General features: G+C 51.3%; 1 protein-coding gene across 1 annotated transcript in view; it reads left to right on the forward strand.

Moving 5' to 3' along the window:
• Positions 1–937: 937 nt before the first annotated feature.
• The window catches only part of mcm7 (minichromosome maintenance complex component 7), a 37,141-nt gene continuing 10,815 nt past the window's right edge, over positions 938–27,263 (forward strand). Inside the window, exons 1-13 of the mRNA XM_087982861.1 lie at positions 938–1,010; positions 2,967–3,046; positions 4,411–4,575; positions 5,353–5,477; positions 6,892–7,072; positions 9,459–9,596; positions 9,864–10,013; positions 12,264–12,378; positions 13,782–13,913; positions 17,862–17,945; positions 20,659–20,870; positions 22,054–22,235; positions 25,742–25,825. Of these exons, the coding sequence (XP_087838987.1) occupies positions 989–1,010; positions 2,967–3,046; positions 4,411–4,575; positions 5,353–5,477; positions 6,892–7,072; positions 9,459–9,596; positions 9,864–10,013; positions 12,264–12,378; positions 13,782–13,913; positions 17,862–17,945; positions 20,659–20,870; positions 22,054–22,235; positions 25,742–25,825 (1,670 nt within the window). The 5' untranslated portion in view covers positions 938–988. The remainder of the gene's footprint in view (positions 1,011–2,966; positions 3,047–4,410; positions 4,576–5,352; positions 5,478–6,891; positions 7,073–9,458; positions 9,597–9,863; positions 10,014–12,263; positions 12,379–13,781; positions 13,914–17,861; positions 17,946–20,658; positions 20,871–22,053; positions 22,236–25,741; positions 25,826–27,263) is intronic.

The following is a 27,263-nucleotide window of genomic DNA, read 5'->3' on the forward strand; positions in this document are numbered from 1 at the left end:
GATGAATGGCTTATGACCAAAACATCAATTCTCCTGCTCCTTGGTTGCTGTGCTTGTCCAACACCACACTGACGACATTGATCTCCAGCATCTGCAGTCCTTACTTTCTCCAGTATTAGAGAGTCTGGATTACACAAGGTTTGCATTTTGAATTGCACAAAATGCGGGGTATACAACTGAGTATGTAGGGTGTGTGTTACACAAGGTGCGGGATGTACCTTGTGTGTATATTGTGTGCTGATTATATAGGATACGGGAAATACATTGGTTAGATATTTGAAATGTGGATTATACTGGATACAGGGCATACAACTGGGTGGATAGGGTGCATATTACATAGAATGTAGGGTAAACATCTATTGATTATAAATGGTGTGGATTCTACAGGATGCGGGATATGTATTGGGTGGGCATCTAGGATGTGAGCTATAAGGAACATGGGTATGCATCTGTTTGATATATAGGGTGTGTATTACATGGGATGTAGAATATACATCTGTTTGGTATATAGTGTGTAGATTATACAGAATGTGGAATATATATATCTGTTAGGTGTAGAGGGTGTGTATTATATTAGAAGCGGGATATACATCTTATCGGTATGTAAGTATATTATACGTGATGCGGATTATAAAGGGTATGTTGGGGAGTGAACCGGGGTTCGGACACGGATGTGACGTTGAGGGGGCGGGACCTATGTGGATTGGCGCCTTCAGGACTCTTCCATCTGAAAGGAGGGGGTGGAAGTTAAATATTGATTGTGTTGCTGCACCAAGAGGCTCCTGTCCGGGGTTCAGTCTGGTTCTGAGTTTAAACACCAAGTATCTTCTAGCCGGGCGTTTCCCCCCTCTTCATTCCGTTGCTGTTTGTGTCTTTATTTCGGCCCACGGTCTGTGAGATCTCCCCCATTTCTGAGGGGACGTGGCTGAATCCGTAAAGTATCACGTGGTCCCCGGTTTCGCGCCAGTTTCAGATTCCAGGATCCGCCATGGACTATCACAGGGAGAGGGGTAAGAGAGGGGTAAATACCCCCAACATACACACACTGGGGGAGGGGGAAATACCCCCAACATACACACACTGGGGGAGGGGGAAATACCCCCAACATATACACACAGGGAGGGGGGGTAAATACCCCCAACATATACACACAGGGAGAGGGGTAAGAGAGGGGTAAATACCCCCAACATATACACACAGGGAGAGGGGTAAGAGAGGGGTAAATACCCTCAACATATACACACAGGGAGAGGGGTAAGAGAGGGGTAAATACCCCCAACATATACACACAGGGAGAGGGGTAAATACCCCCAACATATACACACTGGGAGAGGGGTAAATACCCCCAACATATACACACTGGGAGAGGGGTAAATACCCCCAACATATACACACAGGGAGAGGGGTAAATACCCCCAACATATACACACAGGGAGAGGGGTAAATACCCCCAACATGTACACACAGGGAGAGGGGTAAATACCCCCAACATATACACACACTGGGAGAGGGGTAAATACCCCCAACATGTACACACACTGGGAGAGGGGTAAATACCCCCAACATATACACACACTGGGAGAGGGGTAAATACCCCCAACATATACACACAGGGAGAGGGGTAAATACCCCCAACATATACACACAGGGAGAGGGGTAAATACCCCCAACATATACACACTGGGAGAGGGGTAAATACCCCCAACATATACACACAGGGAGAGGGGTAAATACCCCCAACATATACACACTGGGAGAGGGGTAAATACCCCCAACATGTACACACAGGGAGAGGGGTAAATACCCCCAACATATACACACACTGGGAGAGGGGTAAATACCCCCAACATGTACACAGGGAGAGGGGTAAATACCCCCAACATATACACACACTGGGAGAGGGGTAAATACCCCCAACATGTACACACAGGGAGAGGGGTAAATACCCCCAACATATACACACACTGGGAGAGGGGTAAATACCCCCAACATGTACACACACTGGGAGAGGGGTAAATACCCCCAACATGTACACACACTGGGAGAGGGGTAAATACCCCCAACATGTACACACACTGGGAGAGGGGGAAGTACCCCCAGTATATACACACACTGGGAGAGGGGTAAATACCCCCAACATGTACACACAGGGAGAGGGGTAAATACCCCCAACATATACACACACTGGGAGAGGGGTAAATACCCCCAACATGTACACACACTGGGAGAGGGGTAAATACCCCCAACATGTACACACACTGGGAGAGGGGTAAATACCCCCAACATGTACACACACTGGGAGAGGGGGAAGTACCCCCAGTATATACACAGGGAGGGGGGGAAAATACCCCCAGCATATATACACAGGGAGAGGGGGAAATGCCCCCAGCGTATACACACAGGGAGAGGGGGAAATGCCCCCAGCGTATACACACAGGGCGAGGGGGAAATGCCCCCAGTGTATACACACAGGGCGAGGGGGAAATGCCCCTGGTGTATACACACAGGGCGAGGGGGAAATGCCCCCGGTGTATACACACAGGGCGAGGGGGAAATGCCCCCGGTGTATACACACAGGGCGAGGGGGAAATGCCCCCGGTGTATACACACAGGGAGAGGGGGAAATGCCCCCAGTGTATACACACAGGGAGAGGGGGAAATGCCCCCAGTGTACACACACAGGGAGAGGGGGAAATGCCCCCAGTGTACACACATGGAGAGGGGTAAATACGCCCAATGTACACACGGAGTGGTTCAAAGAGGGGGAATTGTTACTTAGATGTAAGAGAGACCTAATAATCCCATCGCCTACCCTTCTTTCCCTTTATTCCCTCTTTTCCTACCCCCACTGCTGCCCAACACCCACCCACCCCATTTCTGCCTCCTTCCCTCCCTCATCCCAAAGGTCTCGTCTGTCTGCCTCCTGCCAGAAGATGCTGAAAGTCTCCTGTATTTATCTGTTACAGAGAAGTGCACCAAGTTCCTCTTGGAGTTCTACACTGACACGGGACTCGGCAAGAAACATTTCAAATATGCAGACCAGTTGGTAAGCATCTCCCTCAGACGCTCGCTGAGCCCTTTCTGCCTGTAGTCCCTGTGTCCTCAGCTTTCCCTGAGGCCCAAACACATACCTTCAATCTCTCCCTCTCCTGTGTCCCAGACACATTAACCTCATACCTTCATGTCCAGTGAGCCTGAGTCAACCATGGTAATCACAAGAACAGCTGTTGGGAGAGGCTGAATAGGCAGGAGCTATTTTCTCTAGATCGTCAGTGGCTGAGGGGTGACTTTACCGAAGTTTATAAAATCATGAAGGGAATGGATAGGATAAATCGATAAGGTATTTTCCACAGGATGGGGGAGCCCAGAACTAGAGGGCATAGGTTTAGGGTGAGAGGGGAAAGATTTAAAAGGGAGCTAAGGGGAACCTTTTTCACACCGATGGTGGTGCATGTATGGAATGAGCTGCCAGAGGAAATGGTGGAGGCTGGTACAATTACAACATTTAAAAGGCGTCTGGATGGGTATATGAATAGGAAGGGTTTGGAGGGATATGGGCCAAGCGCTGGCCAATGGGACTAGATTAGGTTGGGATATCTGGTCGGATGAGTTGGACCAAAGGGTCTGTTTCCGTGCTGTACCTGTCTATGACAGATCTGCATGACTTGTTTGTGATTCCTGCAGGAGCTCACGTGCACAGACAAAATAAAGGCGGTTGGGCACGTTTCAAAAAGTGCTGGGGTTTGGGGGAGTGGAGGAGCGTGAAGCACTTTCAAAGCTGTTCTTTTGTACTTGAAGACGCAGCAGCAATGCAAACCTGTTGTCTCCCTCCCCCACCCTGTAATCTGGGAGCCGGAATGTTCGATCCTTGCTAATTCCTGCCACTCGGCATCTGTTATGTCAGTCTCCGGAACTGGATGGTGCTCGGGGTTTACACGTTGAGATGTGGGGGGTATGGGGTGGTTGCTAACTCTCCTGGGTCGATCTGTTCAGCAGGTGTAGCTGGGTGGGTAACGCATGGAGATACGGGTGGGTCTAACTCTTCTGTGTTATTCTGTTCCCCCTCCCTCCCACAGGTGTAGCTAGGTGGGTAACGCATGGAGATTCGGGTGAGTGTGGCTAACTCTCCTGGGTCGTTCATGTACCCCCTCCCTCCCACCGGTGTAGCTAGGTGGGTAACGCATGGAGATTCGGGTGGGTGTGCTAACTCTCTTGGGTCGTTCATGTTCCCCCTCCCTTCCTCCCACAGGTGTAGCTGAGTGGGTAACGCATGGAGATTCGGATGGGTGTGCTAACTCTCCTGGGGTCATTCTGTCCCCCCTCCCTCCTGCAAGTGTAGCTGGGTGTGTAACGCGTGGAGTTTCGTGAGGGTATGCTAACTCTCCTGAGTTGCTTCCCCCACCCCTACAGGTGCAGATAGCTCACCGTGAGCAGGTAGCGCTGTACATTGACCTCGACGATGTCGCGGAGGAAGATCCAGAGCTGGTGGACTCGATCTGTGAGAACACTCGCCGTTATGTCAGCCTCTTTGCCGACGCAGTCCAGGAGCTGCTGCCGCGGTACAGGCAGCGGGAGGTAGGTCGGAGCGCAGTAATCGCACGGGTCACTATGCCCCCACAGTGTGGAAACAGGCCGTCCAGCCCGTTGAGTCCGCACTGACCCTCCAAAGAGCAAACCACCTGGGCACAAGTGACCCTTCGAGCAGTCCTGAGGAAGGGCCACCTTAGTGTTATCTCTGATTTCTGTTCACAGGTGCTGCCAGACCTGTTGAGCTTTTCCAGCAACTTCTGTTATTGCCACAATGTTAAGATTGTCAGCTCAGACTGAGATAAGGAGAAATGTCTTTACTTTGCGAGTTGCCTGGATTTAGAACGAGCTGCCCGGGAGAGTGGTGGAGGCAGATGTCATAGGAGGCTTCAGAAGAGAACTGGGTGTATATCTGAAAGTGGTGAGGTTGGAGAGATATGGAGATTGGGCTGGAGAGTGGTGCTAAGCTGGAGGGCTCTTTTGGGAGCCAGTACGGACATGATGGGCCGAATGGCCTCCTCCTGTAATGTAGATTCTGCAACATTCAAGGCTGTGGGACAAGTGTTGGCGAGTGGGATTAGTGCAGGTTGGCACAAACTCAATGGGCTGAAGGGCCTCCTTGTTGGTGAATGACTCCCCACACAGGGTTGACATGAATCCAGGCTTCGCACCGACTGGGCTCCTCTGGTGGATCCCTGGGTTGGGGTAGGGTTCGTCGGTGCCCCCCCCCGCCCTCCGCCCTCCGAGAGAGAGATATCTGGTCGCTTTCCTCAGCCCCTCCCCATTTGAACATTTCGGTTGGTGACCTGCAGCCTCTGCCTTCAGGTGGCCAACAAAGATGCTCTGGACGTCTACATCGAGCACCGACTGATGATGGAGCAGCGGACCCGTGATCCCGGTGAGGTCCGAGATGCTCAGAACCAGTACCCGCAGGAGCTGCTGCGCCGATTGTGAGTCTAACCGTGTGGGCGTGGGGAGGGTGGAGGAGGTGTCTGGGAGAGGCTTTGAGGATGGAGGCAGCCCCTAATCCGGCTTCAGGGTGCTTTTGCAGGGCTGGGAATCACGGTGCAGGTGCTGGGATTCCTGTTCTCTTGTTTAGCGCAGACCATTCAGCCCATCTATCCTGTGCAAGTTCAGCGAAAGAGCAACCCCCCCCCCCCTCCCCCCAAACCATCCCCGAAACGTTCAAAAACAAAACACTCACTCCTCCTATTTAGTTCAGGGGATGGGGCACGGCTGGTTTTCTGTTAGTCGCAGGTGGGTGTCACTGGTTGGGGCTGGTACCTATTGCCCGGCTGCCCCTTGAGAAGATGGTGAGCTGTCACCTTCAGCCACTGCTGCAGGTTCATACAATTGCCATTCGGCCCATCGAATCCACACCAACCCTCCAAAGACCATCGCCCCTACCCTGCTCCTGTAACTCTGCATTTCCCGTGGTGTATGCACCAAACGTACATTCCCTGGACACCACGGGGCGATGGCCAATCCACCCTGACCTGCGCATCTTCGGACTGTGGGAGAAAATCCACGCAGACACGGGGAGAACACACAAACAGTTGCAGACACTTGACTGAGGCTGGAATCGAACCCACGTCCCTGTGAGACAGCAGTGTTTACCACTGTGCCACCCAGGTTGACCTACACAATGCTGTTGGAGACTGAAATAACTCCACAAAGACCAGAATCCTGTCACCAAGTCACTCTTTATTTACATGTGTATAGTACATGACACTGACCCAGCTAGCTCAGTGCCAGCTCCTAGGGTGAGCAGCGTCCCTGCCGCTCATAGAATCCCCAAAGTGTGGAAGCTGGTTCGAATGCGCACATTTGAAGACACTCCAAGGAGCATCCCACCCAAACCTACCCTACCTCTGCAACCCTGCATTTCCCATGGCTAGTCCAACTACCCAACACATCCCTGGTCACTACAGGGCAATTCAGCATAACCAATCCACCCTAATGTGCTCATCTTTGGATTGGCGGAAACCCACGCAGACACTGGGAGAACGTGCAGACTCCGCATGGACAGTCACGCAAGGGTGGAATCGAACCCTGGTCCCTGGCGCTGTGAGGCAGCAGTATTAACCACTGAGTCACCCCACGCAGCACTGTTAGGGAGGGAGTTTGAGAATTTGTACCCAGCGACACTGAAGCAACAGTGAAGTATTTTCAAATCAGGGCGGTAAGTCGCTTGAAGGGGGAATTGCTGGGGATGGTATTCTGATGTGTCTGCCTGTCCTTTGTCGATGATAACGATCCCGGGGTCTGGAAAGTGCTGTTGGAGAATGCAACAAGGATGTTGGTGATGCCCAGTGTTAACTGACTTGTCCCCCACTCTCTCCACTCCCCCCCCCAAAACCATAGCGAGGTTTACTTCAAACCTCCGAGCGTCGTGAAGCCGAAGGTGATCCGAGATGTCAAGGCGGACAGCATCGGCAAGCTGGTGACCGTCCGAGGCATCGTGACCCGTGTGACCGAGGTCAAGCCCATGATGGTGGTGGCTACATACACGTGCGACCAGTGCGGAGCCGAAACCTACCAGCCGGTGAGGGCGTGGCACTTTGCCGGGCAGCTTGGCTGCGAGTTTGTGAACTGTGTGGTAGGGGTGGACAGTTTGGACTCGATTTGGTGAGGGAGGGAGGGGCTCACGAGGAGCAGATGGAGACCATTCTGCCCCTTGAGCTTTCTCCACCGTTCTGTGATCGTGACTGACTTTTCAATTTCCACATTCCCACCCACTCCGGGCAACCTCTGACCCCTCTGCCTGGCAACAGTCTGTCTCCGTCTCAGAAATAATGGGTAACCCGTCCACGCCTACTGAGGCAGCATCCCGTTCCTGAAGGAGTGATCCCTAAGTTTTAAACAGGGCCCACTTTGTTCTGGAATTGCCCACACAAGGCAGTCTCCATGTCTCATTCCTGTAGAGGAAGTGTCTGTCTGAGTGAGCCACAGTGTCTATTCCACCTGTCTCTTTGTAATTGTACCCAGCAATTCTGCCGCCTCTCCTTTTGGGTTTTACGAAAATGTACTATTCAGCACCCAAACATCTCCTTGTGAAGCATTGTCTGTTTGTCCGTCTCTCTCTCTGTCTCTCTCTCTCTGTCTCTCCACCTCTCTCATACACTGTCCCTGTCAAGTGCTCTCTCTCTCTCTATCTCTTTCTTTCTGCCCCCTCATTCAATTTCCCTGACAAATGCGTTCTCTCTGCCCCCCTCATGCACACTTGCTGTGAAGCACAATTTGTCTCCTTTGCCTGCCTGAGACACAAACTGCCAAGTGCTGTCCCCTCTGTCTGTCTCCACTCTTTCTCTGTGCGTCGCTCATACCCACTCACCTCTGTCTCTCTTATCCTGTTGTTTATCTGTGCCTCCCTCATACACACGCCTTTGTCAAGTGAGCTCGCTTTCTTGTGTGCACTCCTCATACACTGTCGCTGTCAGACACTTGTCCCTCCTTACATCTATCTCTGTCTCTCTGTGCCCTGCTTAGATACGCTGTGTCCTGACAGTGAATCTCATCTCACCACCATCCAATCAAAGGACTGTCCTCTTATTGGTTACACCTCATCAAGGAAGCTGGATCATGGGATATTCTGTTTGGGATCATCACCATCTCTCTTTCCCTTCAAAGGAACCATCGACACCATAGGAACAGGAGTAGACCATTTAGCCCTCGAGCCTGTTGCACCTTTCAGTGAGACCCTGGCTGACCTCTGTGGCCTAACTCCATACAACTGTCTGATTAGACTAGATTCCCTACAGTATGGAAACAGACCCTTCAGCCCATCAAGTCCATACTGACCCTCCAAAGAGCAACCCACCCAGACCCATTGCCCTACCCTGTATTTACCCCTGACTAATGCACCTAACACTATGGACAATTTAGCATGGCCAATTCACCTGATCTGCACACACCTTTGCACTGTGGGAGGAAACCAGAGCACCCGGAGGAAACCCACGCAGATACAGGGGAGATTGTGCATACTCCACAAGTGCAGTTGGCCGAGGCGGGAATTGAACCCAGGTCCCTGGCGCCATGAGGCAGCAGTGCTAACCACTGAGCCACCGTGCCACGCGGTGTTTGCAAACAAAAAATCTATCTCGGATTTAAACTTAACAACTTGCATCCAACATCCACTGCCATTTGTGGAAGAGAGTTCCAAACCTCTCCCACCCTGTGTGGGTGTAGAAGGGGCTTCCTCACGTCTCTCCTGAGTGGTCTGGCTCTTGTTCTCAGACCCTCCTCCCTAGTTCTAGAATCCCCATCCAGTGGAAGTAGTTATCTTTGTCCTGTCTTTTCCTGTTGTTATTTTCAAAGATTTCGATCAGACTGCCCCATAACCTTCGAAATTCCAGAGAAAAGAGGCCTCGTTTGTATAATCTCTCCTCGTACCTTAACTGCTGAAGTCCACATTTCATTCTTGTAACCTATTCTCTCCCAAGGCCAGTGGACCCTCCTTAAGATCTGCACGGCATGAGGTGCGGGCAGAGTTTTGTTTAACCGCGGATTAACATCGTGTCCTCATACTCCAGTCCTCCCTAAGTACAGGCCAGCAGTCCACGATCCAGCGTGAGAGAGTCCCTCCACTTTAAAACTCAGGGGTGGGGCGTGGGAATCAGCCCTGCAGACTTCCTCCTGCACCGATGCATCTGTCATCTTACGTCCACTCGGCCTCTGGCCTTGGACTACCGGGACCTGGGAGAGTTTTGCTTCCCAGAGTGGGTCAGCATGATGTTAGGGTGGGGTGGGTGGGTGGTGGAGTTACGGTGGGGGAGGGTGTATTGCAGAGCCAGCAACTGCTCCCATTAGTGCTTTGAGACGGAGCGGCTGCGTTTCTGCAATGTATCCTGCTTGCCCCCCCCTCAACCATCCTGCCCCGTGTCGGGGCTTTTTCCGCAGCCGTCCCTGATTGAAAGCGCTCCCTGTTTCAGATCCAGTCGCCGACCTTCATGCCCCTGATCATGTGCCCCAGCCGTGAGTGTCAGACCAACAAGTCAGGAGGGCGCCTGTACCTGCAGTCGCGAGGGTCGAAGTTCATCAAGTTCCAGGAGGTCAAGGTCCAGGAGCACGTAAGTGACCGGTATTTGGGTTCGCTCGCGCTCGTTGTTGGGGGGGGGGGCACGTAAGTGACCGGTATTTGGGTTCGCTCGCGCTCGTTGTTGGGGGGGGGGGGCACGTAAGTGACCGGTATTTGGGTTCGCTCGCGCTCGTTGTTGGGGGGGGGGGCACGTAAGTGACCGGTATTTGGGTTCGCTCGCGCTCGTTGTTGGGGGGGGGGGGTGCTTCTTGCTGCAGACTCCTCATTAATGAGAGGTTTGTTTTCTTCCCCTGCCCAGAGCGACCAGGTGCCGGTGGGAAATATTCCTCGCAGCATGACCGTGTACAGCCGAGGGGAGAACACGAGACTGGCGCAGCCCGGTGACCATGTCACCATCACCGGCATCTTCCTCCCCATGATGCGGACTGGATTCAGGCAGGTGATTCAGGTAAGGCTAGAGTCCAGCTGTCCCTGACAGGACTGGCGAGGTCAGGTCGCAGCTGTACAGGACATTGGTTCGGCCACTTTCAGAATATTGCATGCAGTTCTGGTCTCCTTCCTACCGGAAGCATGTTGTGAAACTTGAAAGGGTTCAGATAAGATTTACAAAGATGTTGCCTGGGTTTGAGCTATAGGGAGAGGCCAAACAGGTTGGGGCTGTTTTCCCTGGAGCGTCAGAGGCTGAGGGGTGACCTTATAGAGGTTTATAAAATCATGAGGGGCATAGATAGGGTAAACAGACAAGGTCTTTTCCCTGGAGAGGGGGAGTCCAGAACTAGAGGGCATAGGTTTGGGGAGAGAGGGGCAACGTTTCCACACAGAGGGTGGTACGTGTATGGAATGAGTTGGCAGAGGAAGTGGTGGAAGCTGGTACAATTGCAACATTTAAGAGGCATCTGGATGGGTGTATGAATAGAAAGGGTTTGGAGGGATATGGGCCGGGTGCTGGCAGGTGGGACTAGATGAGGTTAGAATATCTGATCGGCATGGACGTGTTGGACTGAAAGGTCTGTTGCAGTGCGATACAGCTCTATGCCTCTATGATGGGGCTGCATCGCTCCTTCTCATTTCTGGACCTTAAAAAAAAATAAACGAACCTTTGCTGTCGCGCTGGGGTCAGAATCTGCGCGCTGTCATACGCTCATCCACCTATTGGGGGCGTGCAGTGAAAGCTGACCCAACCAACAGCGCCCCACAAATGAATTAAAACAAAAAGAAACCATTAGTGGCTCAGTGGTTCGCACTGCTGCCTCACAGCACCAGTGTCCCAGGTTCGATTCCAACCTTGGGCAACTGTCTGTGTGGACTTTGCACATCCTTCCCGTGTCTGCATGGGTTTCGTCCCACAGTCCAAAGATGTGCAGGTCAGGTGAATTGGTCATGCTAAATTGCCCATAGTGTTAGGTGCATTAGTTAGAGGGAAGTGGGACTGGGTGGGTTACCCTTTGGAGGGTCGGTGTGGACTTGTTGGGCCGAAGGGCCTGTTTCCACACTGTAGGAAATCTAATCAAAAGTGCTTTGAGTATGATCTACATTAACACCTTTAGGGAGGCGATAGCTGAGTGGTAATGTTGCTGGACTATTAATTCAGAGACCCAGGTCGTGTCCCAGCGACTTGGGTTCGAATGCCACCCCATCAGATTATGATTTGGAGATGCTGGTGTTGGACTGGGGTGTACAAAGTTAAAAATCACACAACACCAGGTTACAGTCCAACAGGTTTAATTGGAAGCACACTAGCTTTCGGAGCGACGCTCCTTCAATCATCAGATTATAGAGTTTAAATTCAATAAACAATCTGAAATCTGGTACATGGTAGTTCTTCTATAATGCGATGGTTGTGTTGTGCAACCCTGTGTTATAGAAAAATCTCGCTTTAGAAACAGCGCTTGAAGTGTCAGCGATGTAATTGCATCAAATCCAACGCACATTTTAAAAATTCGCACTTTATAAACAGTGTTCCCCAGTTTGTCAATTGCGTTACAGCAAATTCACTTTAACGAAACACGGGTTATAGCAGAGCGATTTGTCCAATGATGACCATGAATCTGTTATCGATGTTCAGAAAAACCCATCTGTTTCACTAATGTCTTTCAGGGAAGGCAACTGCCATCCTTACCTGATCTGACCTACATGTGACTGCAGACCCACAGCCGACGTGGTTAAGTTTTAACTGCCCTCTGGGCAATTAGGAATGTACAATAAATACTGGGCCCAGCCAGCAATGTCCTCATCCTGTGAATAAATGAAAAGGAAGCGCATATTTCTACACTATCCCCATATCCCTTGACATTTTTACTTAGTGGAAGAGTCTCTCAAACAGACGCGCATGTGCGAGTGCCCACACGGAGAGGCAAGCGCGCACACATGGATTTTACCACACGTTGATGCTCACTGCAGTTAGAGCACTCAGAGGCGAGAAGTGTTTTTATTTAGAAAGGGTTTATTGAGAGAAACGCTAGCTGCTTGAAGGAGGTTGGAGAACCACAAGACACAGTTTGGGAATGACCACGCAATAACACCGAGCTGAGCGGGGGGACCCTAGTTACGCTAGTTACGCATTGGGATAGGTTGCAGCAGGAGTGGTGTGGGGGCAGCAGAATCACTCGTAAGGGAGTGGGTTGAGCACCAGGGAGGGATCGCGTGGGAAAGGCGCTCCCGCCTGTCGCGGTGTTTAATCAAACCGCTGTGCTCCCAGGGTCTGCTCTCGGAGACCTACCTGGAGGCTCACAGGATCTCTCAGATGAACAAGACTGAAGACGACGAGCTGGGGACACAGGAGTTGAGTGATGAAGAGCTGAGACAGATCACTGGTATGTACAGGGCGGTGTGGGAGGTTGGGAGGCGTGACCACAGGGAGAGGTCACTGCCGATTTGGTGTGCCGTGCAGGAGCAGTGTAGTGACTGGGTGTGACGTACCTATACCCCGGGTTTGGGTGATGGTTTATACTGAGTTAGTGGTTCCCATCGGTTGGATCCTGTCAGGGCAGGTTTGCATGTTCTCCCCATGTCTGCGAGGGTTTCCACACAGTGCTTCGGTTTTCTCCCACGGTCCAGAGATGTGTGGGTTAGGGTAGACTGGCCGCACTTAATTGCCCCGTAGTGTCCAGGGCATATACAGGCTAGGTGGGTTAGCCATGGGAAATACAGGGATGGGATCGGGTAGGGGTCTGAGTGGGATGCTCATTAGAGTCGGTGTGGACTCAATGGGCTGAACGGCCTGATTCCACACGGCAGGGATTCTCTGAGTGAGTAGAGTCTCAGTGCAAGGTCGTCTCTGGGCGATCATAGTGGATCCTGGGAGTAATCCACTGCGGCAGGGGTCGGGAGGAGGTCGCTGAGCATCAGCTTGAAGGGGAAGCAATGGTCTAGAAGTATTGTCGCTGGACTGTTAATGCGGAGACCATTGTCATGTTCTGCAGACTCGGGTCCAAATCCAGCCATGACAGTGGTGGAATTTGAATTCCATAAAAATCTGGAATTAAGCGTTTGAGTGATGACAGTAAATCCATTGCCGGAAAAACCCATCAGGTCCACTGATGTCCTTACCCAGTCTGACTGACATGTGACACCAGACCTACAGCGATGCGGTTACCCTTTGGGCATTTAGGGGTGGGCCTCTGGGTCACGTGCCTTGGGGAACGTGGGTTCAAATCCCGCCGCGGCAGATGGTAGAACTTCAATTCGGTCAAAATCTATAATCAAAGTCTAATGATGACCGTGAATCCGTTATTGATGCTCAGAAGGACCCGTCTGGTTCCCTTTAGGGAAGGAAACTGCTATCCTTACCCGGCCTGGACCAAATGTGATTCCAGACCCAAGCAACGTGGTTACCCTCTGGGCAGTTAGGGGATGGGCAATAAATGCTGGCCTCGCCAGCGATGCCCTCACCCCGTGACTGAATGATGTTTTTACAAAATGCCAGTGGCTCCAACCTGTCCGTCCACACTACTGGGCGGCTGCAAGTGTGATCCCAGCAGGTTAAAGGCCTGTGCCTTGATGTAGGGGCAGGAGTGAGCGTGCTGTTGGGGTACTTGGTGAACGGAGTGTTTCTGGTGATGTGCTGTCAGTGGGTAAAAGTTCGATAAGGCAGAGCACCATTGCGGTTTAGGAGCTGCCCGGTTGCAGTGGCCCTGGTCCCCTGCGCTGGCACTGTGTCCGGTCGTGGGTGACGTGAGCTGACCCACCGTGTCCCCCCCCCCCCCCCCTTTTGCAGAAGAGGATTTCTATGAGAAGCTGGCAGCCTCGATTGCGCCTGAAATCTACGGGCACGAGGACGTGAAGAAGGCTCTGCTCCTGCTGTTGGTTGGAGGGGTCGATCAGTCTCCCAAAGGAATGAAGATCAGAGGTAAGAGCTGCTGAATTAACTTGGCTTCATGCCTCAGAGTAGACTTAAGAGTCGTAGAGATGTACAGCACAGAAACAGACCCTCCAGTCCGACTTGTCCATGCCGACCAGATATCCTAAACTAATCTAATTCCACTTGACAGCACCTGGCCAATATCCCTCCAAACCCTTCCTATTCATATACCCATCCAGGTGCCTTTTAAATGCTGTAATTGTACCAGCCCCCACCCCTTCCTCTGGCAGCTCATTCCTGAAATTGAAATTGAACTGATGCTTTGCTAAGTTGGTTGTATTCAGAGATAAGAGAAAACAATAGAGTTTACATAACATGAATCAGAAGACAGTGATTTGGTATTCAAACCAACCTTGAACTGCTACCATGGTATGACGATTTATGTAATCAAGACCCCTTTCCCAGGGAATAATATTGGATTAGCCTGTTGTCAATCGTGTCACCTTATTACATTTGATTGGTCTTTAAGGCTGTACTGTCTCTTAAACATATAAATAATGTGTAATTTTTGAATGTAATTCAAATAATGAAAATTTATGACCCCTCGAGAGGGACCTCTTGGTTCAAGATCTATCAAAAGAATCAACTGAATGCAGTCTGTACGCAAGTAAGGGTCATTAGTTTGTTGAATCAAAGTACCTTGACACAATTCTGTCCAGCAACACAGAGGTTAAAGCTTCTCACCATCCTCTGTGTGAAAACGTTGCCCCTCAGGTCCTTTTAAATTCCCCCTCCCCTCACCCTAAACCTATGCCCTCTAGTTCTGCACTCCCTGCCACCCCAGGGAAAATCACCTTGTCTATTTATTTAAAAATCACACAATACCAGGTTATAGTCCAACAGGTTTAATTGGAAGCACACTAGCTTTCGGAGCGACGCTCCTTCATCAGGTGATAGTGACATTCACCTGATGAAGGAGCGTCGCTCCGAAAGCTAGTGTGCTTCCAATTAAACCTGTTGGACTATAACCTGGTGTTGTGTGATTTTTAACTTTGTACACCCCAGTCCAACACCAGCATCTCTGAATCTTGTCCATTTATCCTTTCTATCAACCTCTGTAAAGTCATCCCTCAGCCTCTGACGCTCCAGGGTAATAAACCGCACCCCCCCCCCCCCCATTCAGCCTCTCCCTGTAGCTCAAACCCTCCATCCCTGGCAACATGCTTGGAAATCTTTTCTGAACACTTTCAGATTTCACAACATCCTTCCGATAGGAGGGAGACCAGAATTGCACGCGATATTCCAAAAGTGGCCTCACCAAACTTGGTCAGACTCTTGTCCCGCTGATGAAGTGGACACCAGAAATCTATTTAGTTTCACTCTGGGTAGAGCTGATTTGAAGACTGTAAGGTCTTTCTGTGTAGAATGGAGATAGTTGTGTTTAGTTCAGACCTTTATTATCATATCCTGCTGTGGGAAGGATGTTATTGGGTTGCCCCCTTCCGATAACATCCCTCCCACAGCAGGACATGATAGTAAAGGTCTGAACTAAACACAACTATCTCAGTCTACGTAGAAAGACCTTTACAGTCGTCAAATCAAAAGGAATTTACTAGGATGTTTCTGGGACTGGAGAGTTTGAGTTATGAGGAGAGCCGCGAACATTTTTCACTGGGGAGTTGTACAGTGTACGGGGCTGAGGGGTGACCTTCTAGAGGTTTATAAAATGATGAGGGGCATAGATAGGGAGAATAGCAGAGGCCTTTTCCCTGGGGGGAGGGGGACTTCAAAACTTTGTGGCATATTTTTAAGGCGAGAGGAGAAAGATTTAAAAGGGACCTGAGGGGCAACTTTTCCACGCAGAGAATGGTTCGTATGTGGATTGAGCAGCTGGGAGGAAGTGGTAGACGCAAGTACAGTTACCAGCTTGAAAAGACATTTGGACAGGTACTTGAACAGGGAAGGTTTAGAGGGATATGGGCCAAACACAGGCGAGTGGGACTAGTCTAATTGGAAAACTTAGTCAGCATGGGCGAGTTAGCCTGAAGTTTCCATGCTGCATGGCTGTGTTTGGTCCATTGAGGCAATCTTTTCCATCATTCAGGGCTTCTTATCTTAAACCTGCTGTCTAACCCAGACCACATCCATTCTCAATAGCTCTCTAGTATCACTAATCTGTATCTTATTACTGTACTCTCTGACATCCTGCCCAATCTAATCTCTCTCTTACTTCCTTGCCTATTCAGTCTAGCTTTGTCCTGGCAAATAACATTCATGCCCAACAACTGCCTGGCAAAGGCCATCTACAAAAAGAGAGAATCTGTCCATCACCTGTTGATGTTACTGAAGCCTCCCTACTATCAACATCCTGGCGTTTACCAGTGACCAGTAACTGCCCATACCGATACAGTGCTCACAAGAGCTTGGAACATGCAGCGAGTATCTCACCTGGTTTCCCCAAACCCTGTCCACCATCTACAAACACAAGTCAAGTGTGCGATGGAATACGCCCCACTTGCCTGCATGGGTGCAGCTCCAACAACACTCAAGGAGCTTGACACCATCCAGGACAAGGAGAAAGTGAGGACTGCAGATGCTGGAGCTCAGAGCCAAAACGTGTGGTGCTGGAAAAGCACAGCTGATCAGGCAGCACCCGAAGAGCAGGAGAGTTGATGTTTCAAGCAGAAGCTCTTCATCAGGACTGAAGGACTCATTATGCCCGAAACGTCGACTCTCCTGCTCCTCGGATGCTGCCTGACTGGCTGTGCTTTTCCAGCACCACACTTATTGACCAACATCAAGACAAAACAGCCAATCCATCTTAAAACATTCAGTTGCCACTGACGTTCAGTCACAGCAGTGTTACACCCTGCACAAAATGCACTGCAGCAACTTGCCAAGGCTCCTTGGACAGCACTTTCCAAACCCATGAGCTCTGCCATCTAGAGGGGGCGAGGGCAGCAGGTACATGGGTACACCACCCCCTGCGAGCTCCCATCTGAGCCGCTCGCCATTCTGACTTGGGAATGCAGAGCCGTTCCTTTAGTGTAGCCTGGTCACCCTCCTGGAAGTCCCTCCCTAAGGGCACTTTTTGTTGGTGTCCCTACACCACACAGACTGCAGTGGGTCAAGAAGCAGCTCACCCCCACCTTGTCATTGACCAACAGGAGTGGCCCACCAGCGACACCCACATCCCACGATAGAATCTTGAAAATAAAAATCCAAACTCTTCAGTTTCGCACCCAGAGAGAATCCACTCATCCTCGCCCTTCCCCAGACTTTGGATATGCTGTAAGTGTAGGTCTCTGATCCCTCGTTCTCTCAATTCACGAACACTATTCAGTCATTGTATCTAGCTACGAATTGCCCACTTGACTTTAAAATATCTTGTAACCTCTCTTTAACTATGTATATTCTGAAAACGTGCTTCTGCGTTCTGTAATGCAACCTTGATTATGTACAAACAAGGAGTTCTGTGACTCCTCAACTCTAACGCTGACCCGTCCACTGTTAAATAGGTCTGTGGCTGATCTGATTATAAGCTAAAATCTCCATTTGTGCGTATCCCGATAACCTTTTCAGACTTCCGTTAAATAATTGGGAAGCATCGTCCCCACTGAGGGTAGCTGTGTTCAGGAGCTGGTGAATGAGCCAGGCTCACTCGGAGGTGTCTGTAAGACTGTAGAAAGATCCTGACGGCTGTGCCATTTGCCCCCTTGACTGTTCAACATGTTCCCCAGGGTGGTTCCAGTGGTTAGCACCGCTGCCTGACTGTGTGCCAGAGACCAGGCTCAAGTGCAGTCTCCGGTGAGTGTCTGCGTGGGTTTCCATCGGGTGCTCCGGTTTCCTCCCACAGTCCGGGGATGTGCAGGCTAGGTGGATTAGCCGCGCTAAATGTGGGATGGGACCGGGTGAGGGGCCGTTCGGAGGCCTCTTGTCTGCACTGTATGGAAGCTGTGATTCTAATAGCTCTGTTTCCCTGCTGTTTGCTTTCAGGAAACATTAACATTTGCCTGATGGGTGATCCCGGTGTGGCCAAATCACAGCTGCTCTGCTACATCGACCGGCTTGCACCAAGGAGTAAGTGTCCAACCTCTGAAGCTGCCGGGCTCCGGGAATTTATTCACTGACATTGTCCATGATGTTCCAACGTCTGGGTGGGAACGGGTTTCAGTTATATAATGCATGTTAGATCCTTTTCCAGTTACAATGCAAGCTTGCACTGTTTAGAGTAGGATTAGATTTATGGGTGGCACGTGGCTCAGTGGTTAGCACTGCTACCTCACAGCACCAGGGTTCCAGGTTCAATTCTGGCCTCTGGCGACTGTGGGGAGTTTGCACATTCTCCCCGTGTCTGCATCGGTTTCTTCCCACAGTCCAAAGATGTGCAGGTCAGGTGGATTGGCCATGCTAAGTTTCCCGTAGCGTTAGGTGCATTAGTCAGAGGGAAATGGGTCTGGGTGGGTTACTCTTCGGAGGGTCGGTGTGGATTGGTTGGGCCGAAGGGCCTGTTTCCACACTGTAGGGAATCTAATCTAATCATTTCTCCAGGCTCTTTTGCTGTGTCCAAAACAGATTTGTGAAAATTTGGTTATTTACGTGCATGAAACCTTTTTCTTCAGTCCGTCCACGTGAAGCAATTCTGACCTTGCGCCTTTTCCTGTAGCTCTTTTCCCCTCGAACAGGTTGCCAGAGTCTGTAGCTTGTGGGCACTGCTCCACATCAAGGAGCACTGACTGGCAGTATCTCCTCATCTCTTAGCACCCCACTGTTGGCATATTTTAAGCACGGGCACGATATTCACATCTGGAGCAGTTTTGGTCGCCTTATTTCGTTGCAGGAGGTTCAGAGAAGCTTGACTCCGGTGATCCCTAGTAAAGAGGGATCATCTTATGAGTGTCCGAGGAGCAGGAGAATAGATGTTTCGGCAATCAGCCCCTTTGTCAGGAATGTCTCCTCCTCAGATGCAACCTGTGTTTTTGCAGCACTTTTCGACCAGCAGGTCACTTAGTTGATTTGATTTATTATTGTCCGGTGCATTGAGGTAGTGTGAGAAGTATTGTTTCGGGGTTTGACAGGGTAAATGTTGAGATGTTGTTCCCCCTCAAGCAAGGGTTTGTGATCAGAGGGTATAGTCTCTGAATAAAGGGGTGCCAAGTTAAGACTGAGATGAGGAGGAATTTCTTCCCTCAGAGCGTTGGCTGCCTTTGGAACTCCTTGCCACAGAGAGCTGTGGGGGCAGAGTCCTTGTGTATGTTGATAGATTCTTCATCGATAAGGGAGTGGAGGGTTAATGGGAAGGGGGGATATCGGAGATCCTGTTGAATTGCACAGTAGTCTGGAGGCACCCCCTATTCCTATTTTTTACGGTCTTATTTAGGAATGAGGTTGGCTTAGCAGTAATGTCACTAGACCTCGAGTCTCAATGTCCCGACTCATGCTGTGGGAGCGCAGGTTCAAACCCCATCATGGTGAGATTTAAAGTTGGTTAACAAATGTGGAATGTAAAGGTAACCCCTGTTGGCAGTGACCATGGTAACCATCATCGGCTGTCATTATGGGAAAAAAACAAATTAAAACAGAACTAGAGATCTGAATCAGAAATTTAAACTACCCATCTGGGTCATACAAAGTTAAAAATCACACCACACCAGTTTATAGTCCAACAGGGTAAATTGGAAGCACACTAGCTTTCAGAGTGCTGCTGCTTCAGCAGGTGATAGTGGAGGGCTCCATCCTAACACACAGAATTTATAGCAAAACTTTACAGTAATGTAACTGAAATTATATATTGAAAATTTGATTGTCTGTTAAGCCTTTCATCTGTTAGAATACAGTGATAGTTTCACTTTCATGTGTAAATCACAAAACCCTTTTCTTTAAAGTTGCATTCTCGGGTTAGCTGTTAACAATGGTGATAGCTAGACAAATCATCTGGGTCATGAATGTCTTTAAGGGAAGGAAATCAACCGTCTTTACCCCCGTCCTCTCTCCACGTGACTCCAGACCCGCAGCGAGGTAGTTGACTCTTGACAGGCCTCTGGAATGGCCGAGCAAGTCACTCGGGAGAAAGCGAGGACTGCAGGTGCTGGCGATCGAGAGTCGATAAGTGTGGTGCTGGAAAAGCACAGCAGGTCAGGCAGCATCCGAGGACCAGGAGAGTCGACATCTCGGCCCCTTTGTCAGGAATGTCTCCTGCTCCTTGGATGCTGCCTGACCTGCTGTGCTTTTCCAGCTCCACACTTTTCGACCAACAAGTCACTCAGTTGATTTGATTTAATATTGTCACCTGCACCGAGATAGTGTGAAAAGTATTGTTTTTGTGTGCAGTCCAGGTAAGTCCTACATGAGAGCCGAGTATTGAATATGGTGTTACGGCTACAGAGAAGGGTCAGCTCTAACATAAGGGAGACATGTGTTCACAAATCTGATGAGGGGAGGGGAGAGGGAATTGTGCCAGTACCTGCTGTCCCTGTGTAGCTCTGATGGCGGAGCATGGTGGTGAGGAGAGAGGGCGAGAGGCTGCAGAACTGAGAACGGGAAGTGGGCACGGTGTCAGCCAAACGGGAATGGGGTGGTGAAGGATGTAGGAATACAGGATGGAGGGGAGCTGAGTACCACTCCCTGTAACTTGCCAAATAAGTCGAAAACAGGCCCCCTTGCCCTAGGGGTGGCCAATAACGGCCTGCTGAGCCACGCCTCATTTTGTTTTCGGAATAAGCGTTCCAGTGGCAGTAAGAGTGTTGCTGATAGGATCTGTGCTGACTTGACCTTGACCTCCGTGTGTCCCCAGGTCAGTACACCACAGGCCGCGGGTCTTCGGGCGTGGGTCTGACGGCTGCGGTGATGAAGGACCCTGTTACCGGGGAGATGATCCTGGAGGGCGGAGCTCTGGTGCTGGCCGACCAAGGCATTTGCTGCATCGACGAGTTTGACAAGATGATGGACTCCGACCGCACTGCCATTCACGAGGTGATGGAGCAGCAGACCATCTCCATCGCTAAGGTGAGTGGCGTTTGCAGTGGGGCCGAGGATCGGGGTGGGAAAGGGGGGAGTTTGTTCAGCTGGACCACAACGTTACGTGTTACCACTCGCAAGTCCTGGGCAACCCTATATTGGCCACTGATTTACTCCACCAGAGCTTTTGCCACTTTTCAGACTCCTCGACCTTTTTCTTTCTGTTCTGTTCCTCCTGATTCTGTACCCTAGTATTGTCCTTCGGAGTTGCCCCCCCCCCCCCCACTTCAGTGTCTCTCTATCCTTTATCTAACATGCCAACCAGAACTGGCTGCAAAATGTAGCCTTGCTGCGGTTTGTTACAGATTTAGAGACCAAATTTGGAAACCAGAGTACACAAGTAGGGCGTTGAGGAACACAGCAAGCCAGGCAGCATCAGGAAGCAGAGAAGTCAACGTTTTGGGTACAACCGTTTAACGTCGATACAGATTTAGCATATCCTCCCTCCTTTTCGTTATTAGATGGTCTGAACACTGCACTTAGTTTTGTGATTAATCTGTCAGCATCTTTCGTCTCTGGCCCTGGAAAATTGCTGATGGTTGACTCGATGTTACCCTGCCTTTATTTTATCTCAGCTGCAGCCACTCCACTTCCCAGTGGGGTGGTGCGTGTATGGAATGAGCTGCCAGAGCAAGTGGTGGAGGCTGGTACAATTACAGCATTTAAAAGCCATCTGGATGGGTGTATGAATGGGAAGGGTTTAAAGGGATACAGGCAAAGAGGACTGGATTAGGTTAGAACATTACAGCACAGTGCAGGCCCTTCGGCCCTCGATGTTGCGCTGACCTGTGAAACTAATCTGAAGGTTAGAGTATTTGGTCAGCATGGACGAGTTGGACCGAAGGGTCTGTTTCCGTGCTATACACCTCTATGACTCTATCTGTGCCTTTTCAGGATATGTTATGCTCCCATTCCTGATTTTGCCGTGTCTCTTTCCCAGTTAGCCCTGGCTTGAGAGTGAAACCCGAAAGATTCGGTGCAAAGTTGTTTGTTCCCAAACTGATCCCCGCTCCCCCCCCCCCCCCCCAACACTCTGAGGTTACCAGTGCCCCATTCCAGCCTCTCGTTACCTGGTTCGATGTGAGCCCCCTCCTCCATCCTGTCCCGTCTCCGGGGCAGTGCCGGGGACGAGACACCACCCCTGTTGTGAGACCGTGTGCTTCCTTCACAGGCTGGCATCATGACCACGCTGAACGCCCGCTGCTCCATCCTGGCGGCAGCTAACCCCGCCTACGGCCGCTACAATCCCAAGAAGACGGTGGAGCAGAACATCCAGCTGCCAGCGGCGCTGCTGTCCAGATTCGACCTGCTGTGGCTCATTCAGGACAAGCCGGACCGAGACAACGATCTGAGGTGCGACCGGTTTGGGCGGGTGCGGGCTAATGGGGCACAGCTGACACCAGGAAGGCAGAGGGTGGTCACTGAGGGGCGGCGATCGTGGGGATAGCGTGGTGCTTGTTGGCACTGCCATTGTTGGGGGCGGGGGTAGGGTGGGTCTGGCAGGAACAGAGGAAGGAAGTTTATCCATGCAGTAGTTAGTGCTGTTCACCTTCAATCAATACCCCCTGCTCCTAGCCCCTACTGCAGATAGATAACCATTTTAGCTGCTCTGAATTGACACTTGCGATACATCCGTGTTCAATTTCTCCTCTCTGGGGATATTCCAGAATTCTCCGATCTCGCCCCAAAGCCAAACTCAGGAATTATTCTTCGTAATTCCATCTTTTCTGCACCCCCTCAAATGTGTGCGCAGGCCAATCAGCCCATCGAGTGCCCCCAGAAGAGCGTCCAGCCCAGACCCATTCCCCATCCCCCTATCCTGCCCCGGTAACCCCAGCGTATCCAGCTTTGCTTCCCGTCTCGGGGCGATTGTCCGTCTGCAGTTCGCATTTTCTCCGCTGTGTCCGCATGGGTTTCCTCCGGGTGCTCCAGTTTCCTCCCACAGTCCAAAGGTTAGGGTGGATTGGCCGTTCTAAATTATCCATTGTGTCCAGGGGTGTGCAGGCTAGGTGGGTTAACCATTGGAAAATGCAGGGTTACAGATCTCAGCTAGGTGGGTGGGTCTGAGATTCAGTGTGACTGGATAGACCGAATGGCCTGCGTCCACACTGTAGTGATTCTGTACCAGTTTTCCTTTGTTTTTACTGTAATTGGATTTGCGTCCCCTAATCCTTTCAGCTCGCGGACACCTCCTCCTACTGCCCCCTTGACCATGACCCCACCTCACACCACCAAACCATCATCTCCCAGACCATCCATAACCTCATCACCTCAGGGGATCTCCCATCCACCGCCTCCAAACTCATAGTCCCACAACCCCTCACCGCCCGTTTCTACCTCCTGCCCAAAATCCACAAACCTGACTGCCCCGGCCGACCCATTGTCTCAGCCTGCTCCTGCCCCATCGAACTCATTTCTGCATACCTTGACACGGTCCTGTCCCCCTTAGTCCAGGAACTCCACACCGACGTTCGGGACACCACCCATGCCCTCCACCTCCTCCATGATTTTCGCTTCCCCGGCCCCCAACGCCTTATCTTCACCATGGACATCCAGTCCCTGTACACCTCCATCCCCCATCATGAAGGCCTCAAAGCCCTCTGCTTCTTCCTTTCCCGCCGTACCAACCAGTACCCTTCCACTGACATCCTCCTTCGACTGACTGAACTGATCCTCACCCTGAACAACTTCTCTTTCTAATCCTCCCACTTCCTCCAAACCAAAGGAGTAGCCCTGGGCACCCGCATGGGCCCCAGCTATGCCTGCCTCTTCGTCGGATATGTGGAACAGTCCATCTTCCGCAGCTACACTGGCACCACCCCCCACCTTTTCCTCCGTTACATTGATGACTGTATCGGCGCTACCTCATGCTCCCACAAGGAGGCTGAACAGTTCATCCACTTTACTAACACCTTCCACCCCGACCTCAAATTTACCTGGACCGTCTCAGACTCCTCCCTCCCCTTCCGAGACACCTCCATCTCTATCACGGACGACCAACTCAACACGGACGTATACTATAAACCGACTGACTCCCACAGCTACCCAGATTACACCTCCTCCCACCCTGCCCCCTGTAAAAACGCCAGCCCATATTCCCAATTCCGTTGCCTTCGCCGCATCTGCTCCCAGGAGGACCAGTACCAATACCGAACAACCCAGGTGGCCTCCTTCAAAGACCGTAATTTCCCCTCAGACGTGGTTGACGATGCTCTCCACCGCATCTCCTCCACTTCCTGCTCCTCCGCCCTTCAACCCCGCCCCTCCAATCACCACCAGGACAGAACCCCACTAGCCCTCACCTACCACCCCACCAACCTCCAGATACATCAGATCATCCTTCGTCATTTCCACCACCTCCAAACGGACCCCACCACCAAGGATATATTTCCCTCCCCTCCCCTATCAGCGTTCCGGAAAGACCACTCCCTCCGCGACTCCCTTGTCAGATCCACACCCCCCACCAATCCAACCTCCACTCCCGGCACCTTCCCCTGCAACTGCAAAAAGTGCAAAACCCGCGCCCACACTTCCCCCCTCACTTCCCTCCAAGGCCCCAAGGGATCCTTCAATATCCATCAGAAATTTCCCTGTACCTACACACACATCATTTACTGCATCCGCTGCACCCGATGTGGCCTCCTCTACATTGGGGAGGTAAGCCGCCTACTTGCGGAATGTTTCAGAGAACACCTCTGGGACACCCGCACCAACCAACCCAACCGCCCCGTGGCTGAACACTTTAATTCCCCCTCCCACTCCGCCAAGGATATGCAGGTCCTTGGCCTCCTCCATCGCCAGACCATGGCAACACGACGCCTGGAGGAAGAGCGACTCATCTTCCACTTAGGAACCCTCCAACCACAAGGGATGAATACAGATTTCTCCAGCTTCCTCATTTCCCCTCCCCCCACCTTTTCTCAGTCCCAACCCTCGGACTCAGCACCGCCTTCTTGACCTGCAATCTTCTTCCCGATCTCTCCGCCCCCACCCCCTCTCTGGCCTATCAACCTCACCTGAACCTCCTTGCACCTATTGCATTCCCAACGCCCCTCCCCCAAGTCCCTCCTCCCTACCTTTTATCTTAGCCTGCTTGGCACACCTTCCTTATTCCTGAAGAAGGGCTCATGCCCGAAACGTCGATTCTCCTGCTCCTTGGATGCTGCCTGACCTGTTGCGCTTTTCCAGCAACACATTTTTAAGCTCTGGGATTCGGTGTGACTGGATAGACTGAATGGCCTGCGTCCACACTGTAGTGATTCTGTACCAGTTTTCCTTTGTTTTTACTGTAATTGGATTTGCGTCCCCTAATCCTTTGTTGGCCTTGGGTCACGCTGTTTTGAAACCACCTGGCTTCCTCTCCACTCTGACGGTTCTGGCTCTTTTCAGACTGAGCTACTCCATCTCCATCCCAAAGCCCTTTCTCCAGCACCACTGGCACATCCGATCTCTCTCCCCCCCCCCCCCCCCCCCCCCACTGGGAGTAATCTGCGGATTACAAACTTGTTTTAAGAGGTCGCTAATCTCCTTATGAACTCTGAAAGGTAGGCTGGTTATCTGGTCAGCATGGACACGTTGGGCTGAAGGGTATTTCCAGGCTGTACGTCTCGACAGCTCTGTGTTGGTTTGTTTCAAACGAGATGTGGGGGTGGGGGTGGTGTCGAGTTGGTGAAAGCAATTGGGTGCTTGCCACTGTGCGATTTACCCATTGACAGCGAGGCCGTTTCCTCAGGGTGGGGCGCAGCCTGGCCTGGACGGTGGGACTGCCTCAGTCTCACTTCTCTCGCCGTGTCGCTCCAGTGTATCATGTTTCTATCTGTGTGTGTGAGTAACCCGCTCTGTGTCTCTCCCACCTCTAGGCTGGCCCAGCACATCACCTACGTCCACCAGCACAGCAAGCAGCCTCCCTCGCAGTTCCAGCCCCTGGACATGAAGCTGATGAGGTACAGTGACTCTCTGTCTCAGCATTGGCCGAAAGCGTACTAGTGTTATAAGAAAGCATCAGGTGACCAAGGTTGATAAGAGAGACAGAATATCATCATCAAGGCGTAATGTCACAGCAAAGCAGCCAAATGATTCCACTTTCTGATCTTTAAACCTGGTCCGATTGACGGTACAGGCCCTTCGGCCCTCGATGCTGTGCCGGCCTTTTATCCCACTTGAAGATCAGACTAACCTACATTGCACTATCTTCCACATACATATCCAAGAATCGTTTAAATGTTCTTGATGTCTCTGACTCTACTCCCACGGCTGGCAGTGTGTTCCACACACTCACCACTCTCTGAAGAAAGAACCTACCTCTGACATCTCCCCTAAACCGTCCTCCGATCACCTTACAATCATGTCCCCTTGTGGTAGATATTGTCGCCCTGGGAAAAGGCTGTCCACTCTATCTATGCCTATCAAAACTTGCATGCCTCTATCAAGTCAGTGATGGCTGGTCTCTTTCTCTCTCTCCAGCCTCCACCCGCTCCCGTGTGTCTCTGTCTCTTGCAGCCTCTCCATCTCTCTCTCTCTCTCTTCATCTCTCTCTCTTCATCTCTCTCTCTTCATCTCTCTCTCTTCATCTCTCTCTCTTCATCTCTCTCTCTTCATCTCTCTCTCTTCATCTCTCTCTCTTCATCTCTCTCTCTTCATCTCTCTCTCTTCATCTCTCTCTCTTCATCTCTCTCTCTTCATCTCTCTCTTCATCTCTCTCTCTCTCTCTCTCTCTCTTCATCTCTCTCTCTCTCCCCATCTCTCTCTCTCTCCCCATCTCTCTCTCTCTCTCCCCATCTCTCTCTCTCTCCCATCTCTCTCTCTCTCCCCATCTCTCTCTCTCTCCCCATCTCTCTCTCTCCCCATCTCTCTCTCTCTCCCCATCTCTCTCTCTCTCCCATCTCTCTCTCTCTCCCCATCTCTCTCTCTCTCCCCATCTCTCTCTCTCTCCCCATCTCTCTCTCTCCCCATCTCTCTCTCTCTCCCCATCTCTCTCTCTCTCCCCATCTCTCTCTCTCTCCCCATCTCTCTCTCTCTCCCCATCTCTCTCTCTCTCCCCATCTCTCTCTCTCTCCCCATCTCTCTCTCTCTCCCCATCTCTCTCTCTCTCCCCATCTCTCTCTCTCTCCCCATCTCTCTCTCTCTCCCCCATCTCTCTCTCTCTCCCCATCTCTCTCTCTCTCCCCATCTCTCTCTCTCTCCCCATCTCTCTCTCTCGCCCCATCTCTCTCTCTCTCTCTCCCCATCTCTCTCTCTCTCCATCTCTCTCTCTCCCCATCTCTCTCTCTCGCCCCATCTCTCTCTCTCTCTCTCTCCCCATCTCTATCTCTCCCCATCTCTCTCTCTCTCTCCATCTCTCTCTCTCCCCATCTCTCTCTCGCCCTCCCCGTCTCTCTCGCC

The sequence above is a fragment of the Chiloscyllium plagiosum genome, unplaced genomic scaffold (assembly GCF_037043375.1).
Source record: "Chiloscyllium plagiosum isolate Xiang-an unplaced genomic scaffold, Cpla_swu_hap1 HiC_scaffold_44, whole genome shotgun sequence".
Classification (NCBI taxonomy): Eukaryota; Metazoa; Chordata; class Chondrichthyes; order Orectolobiformes; family Hemiscylliidae; genus Chiloscyllium; species Chiloscyllium plagiosum.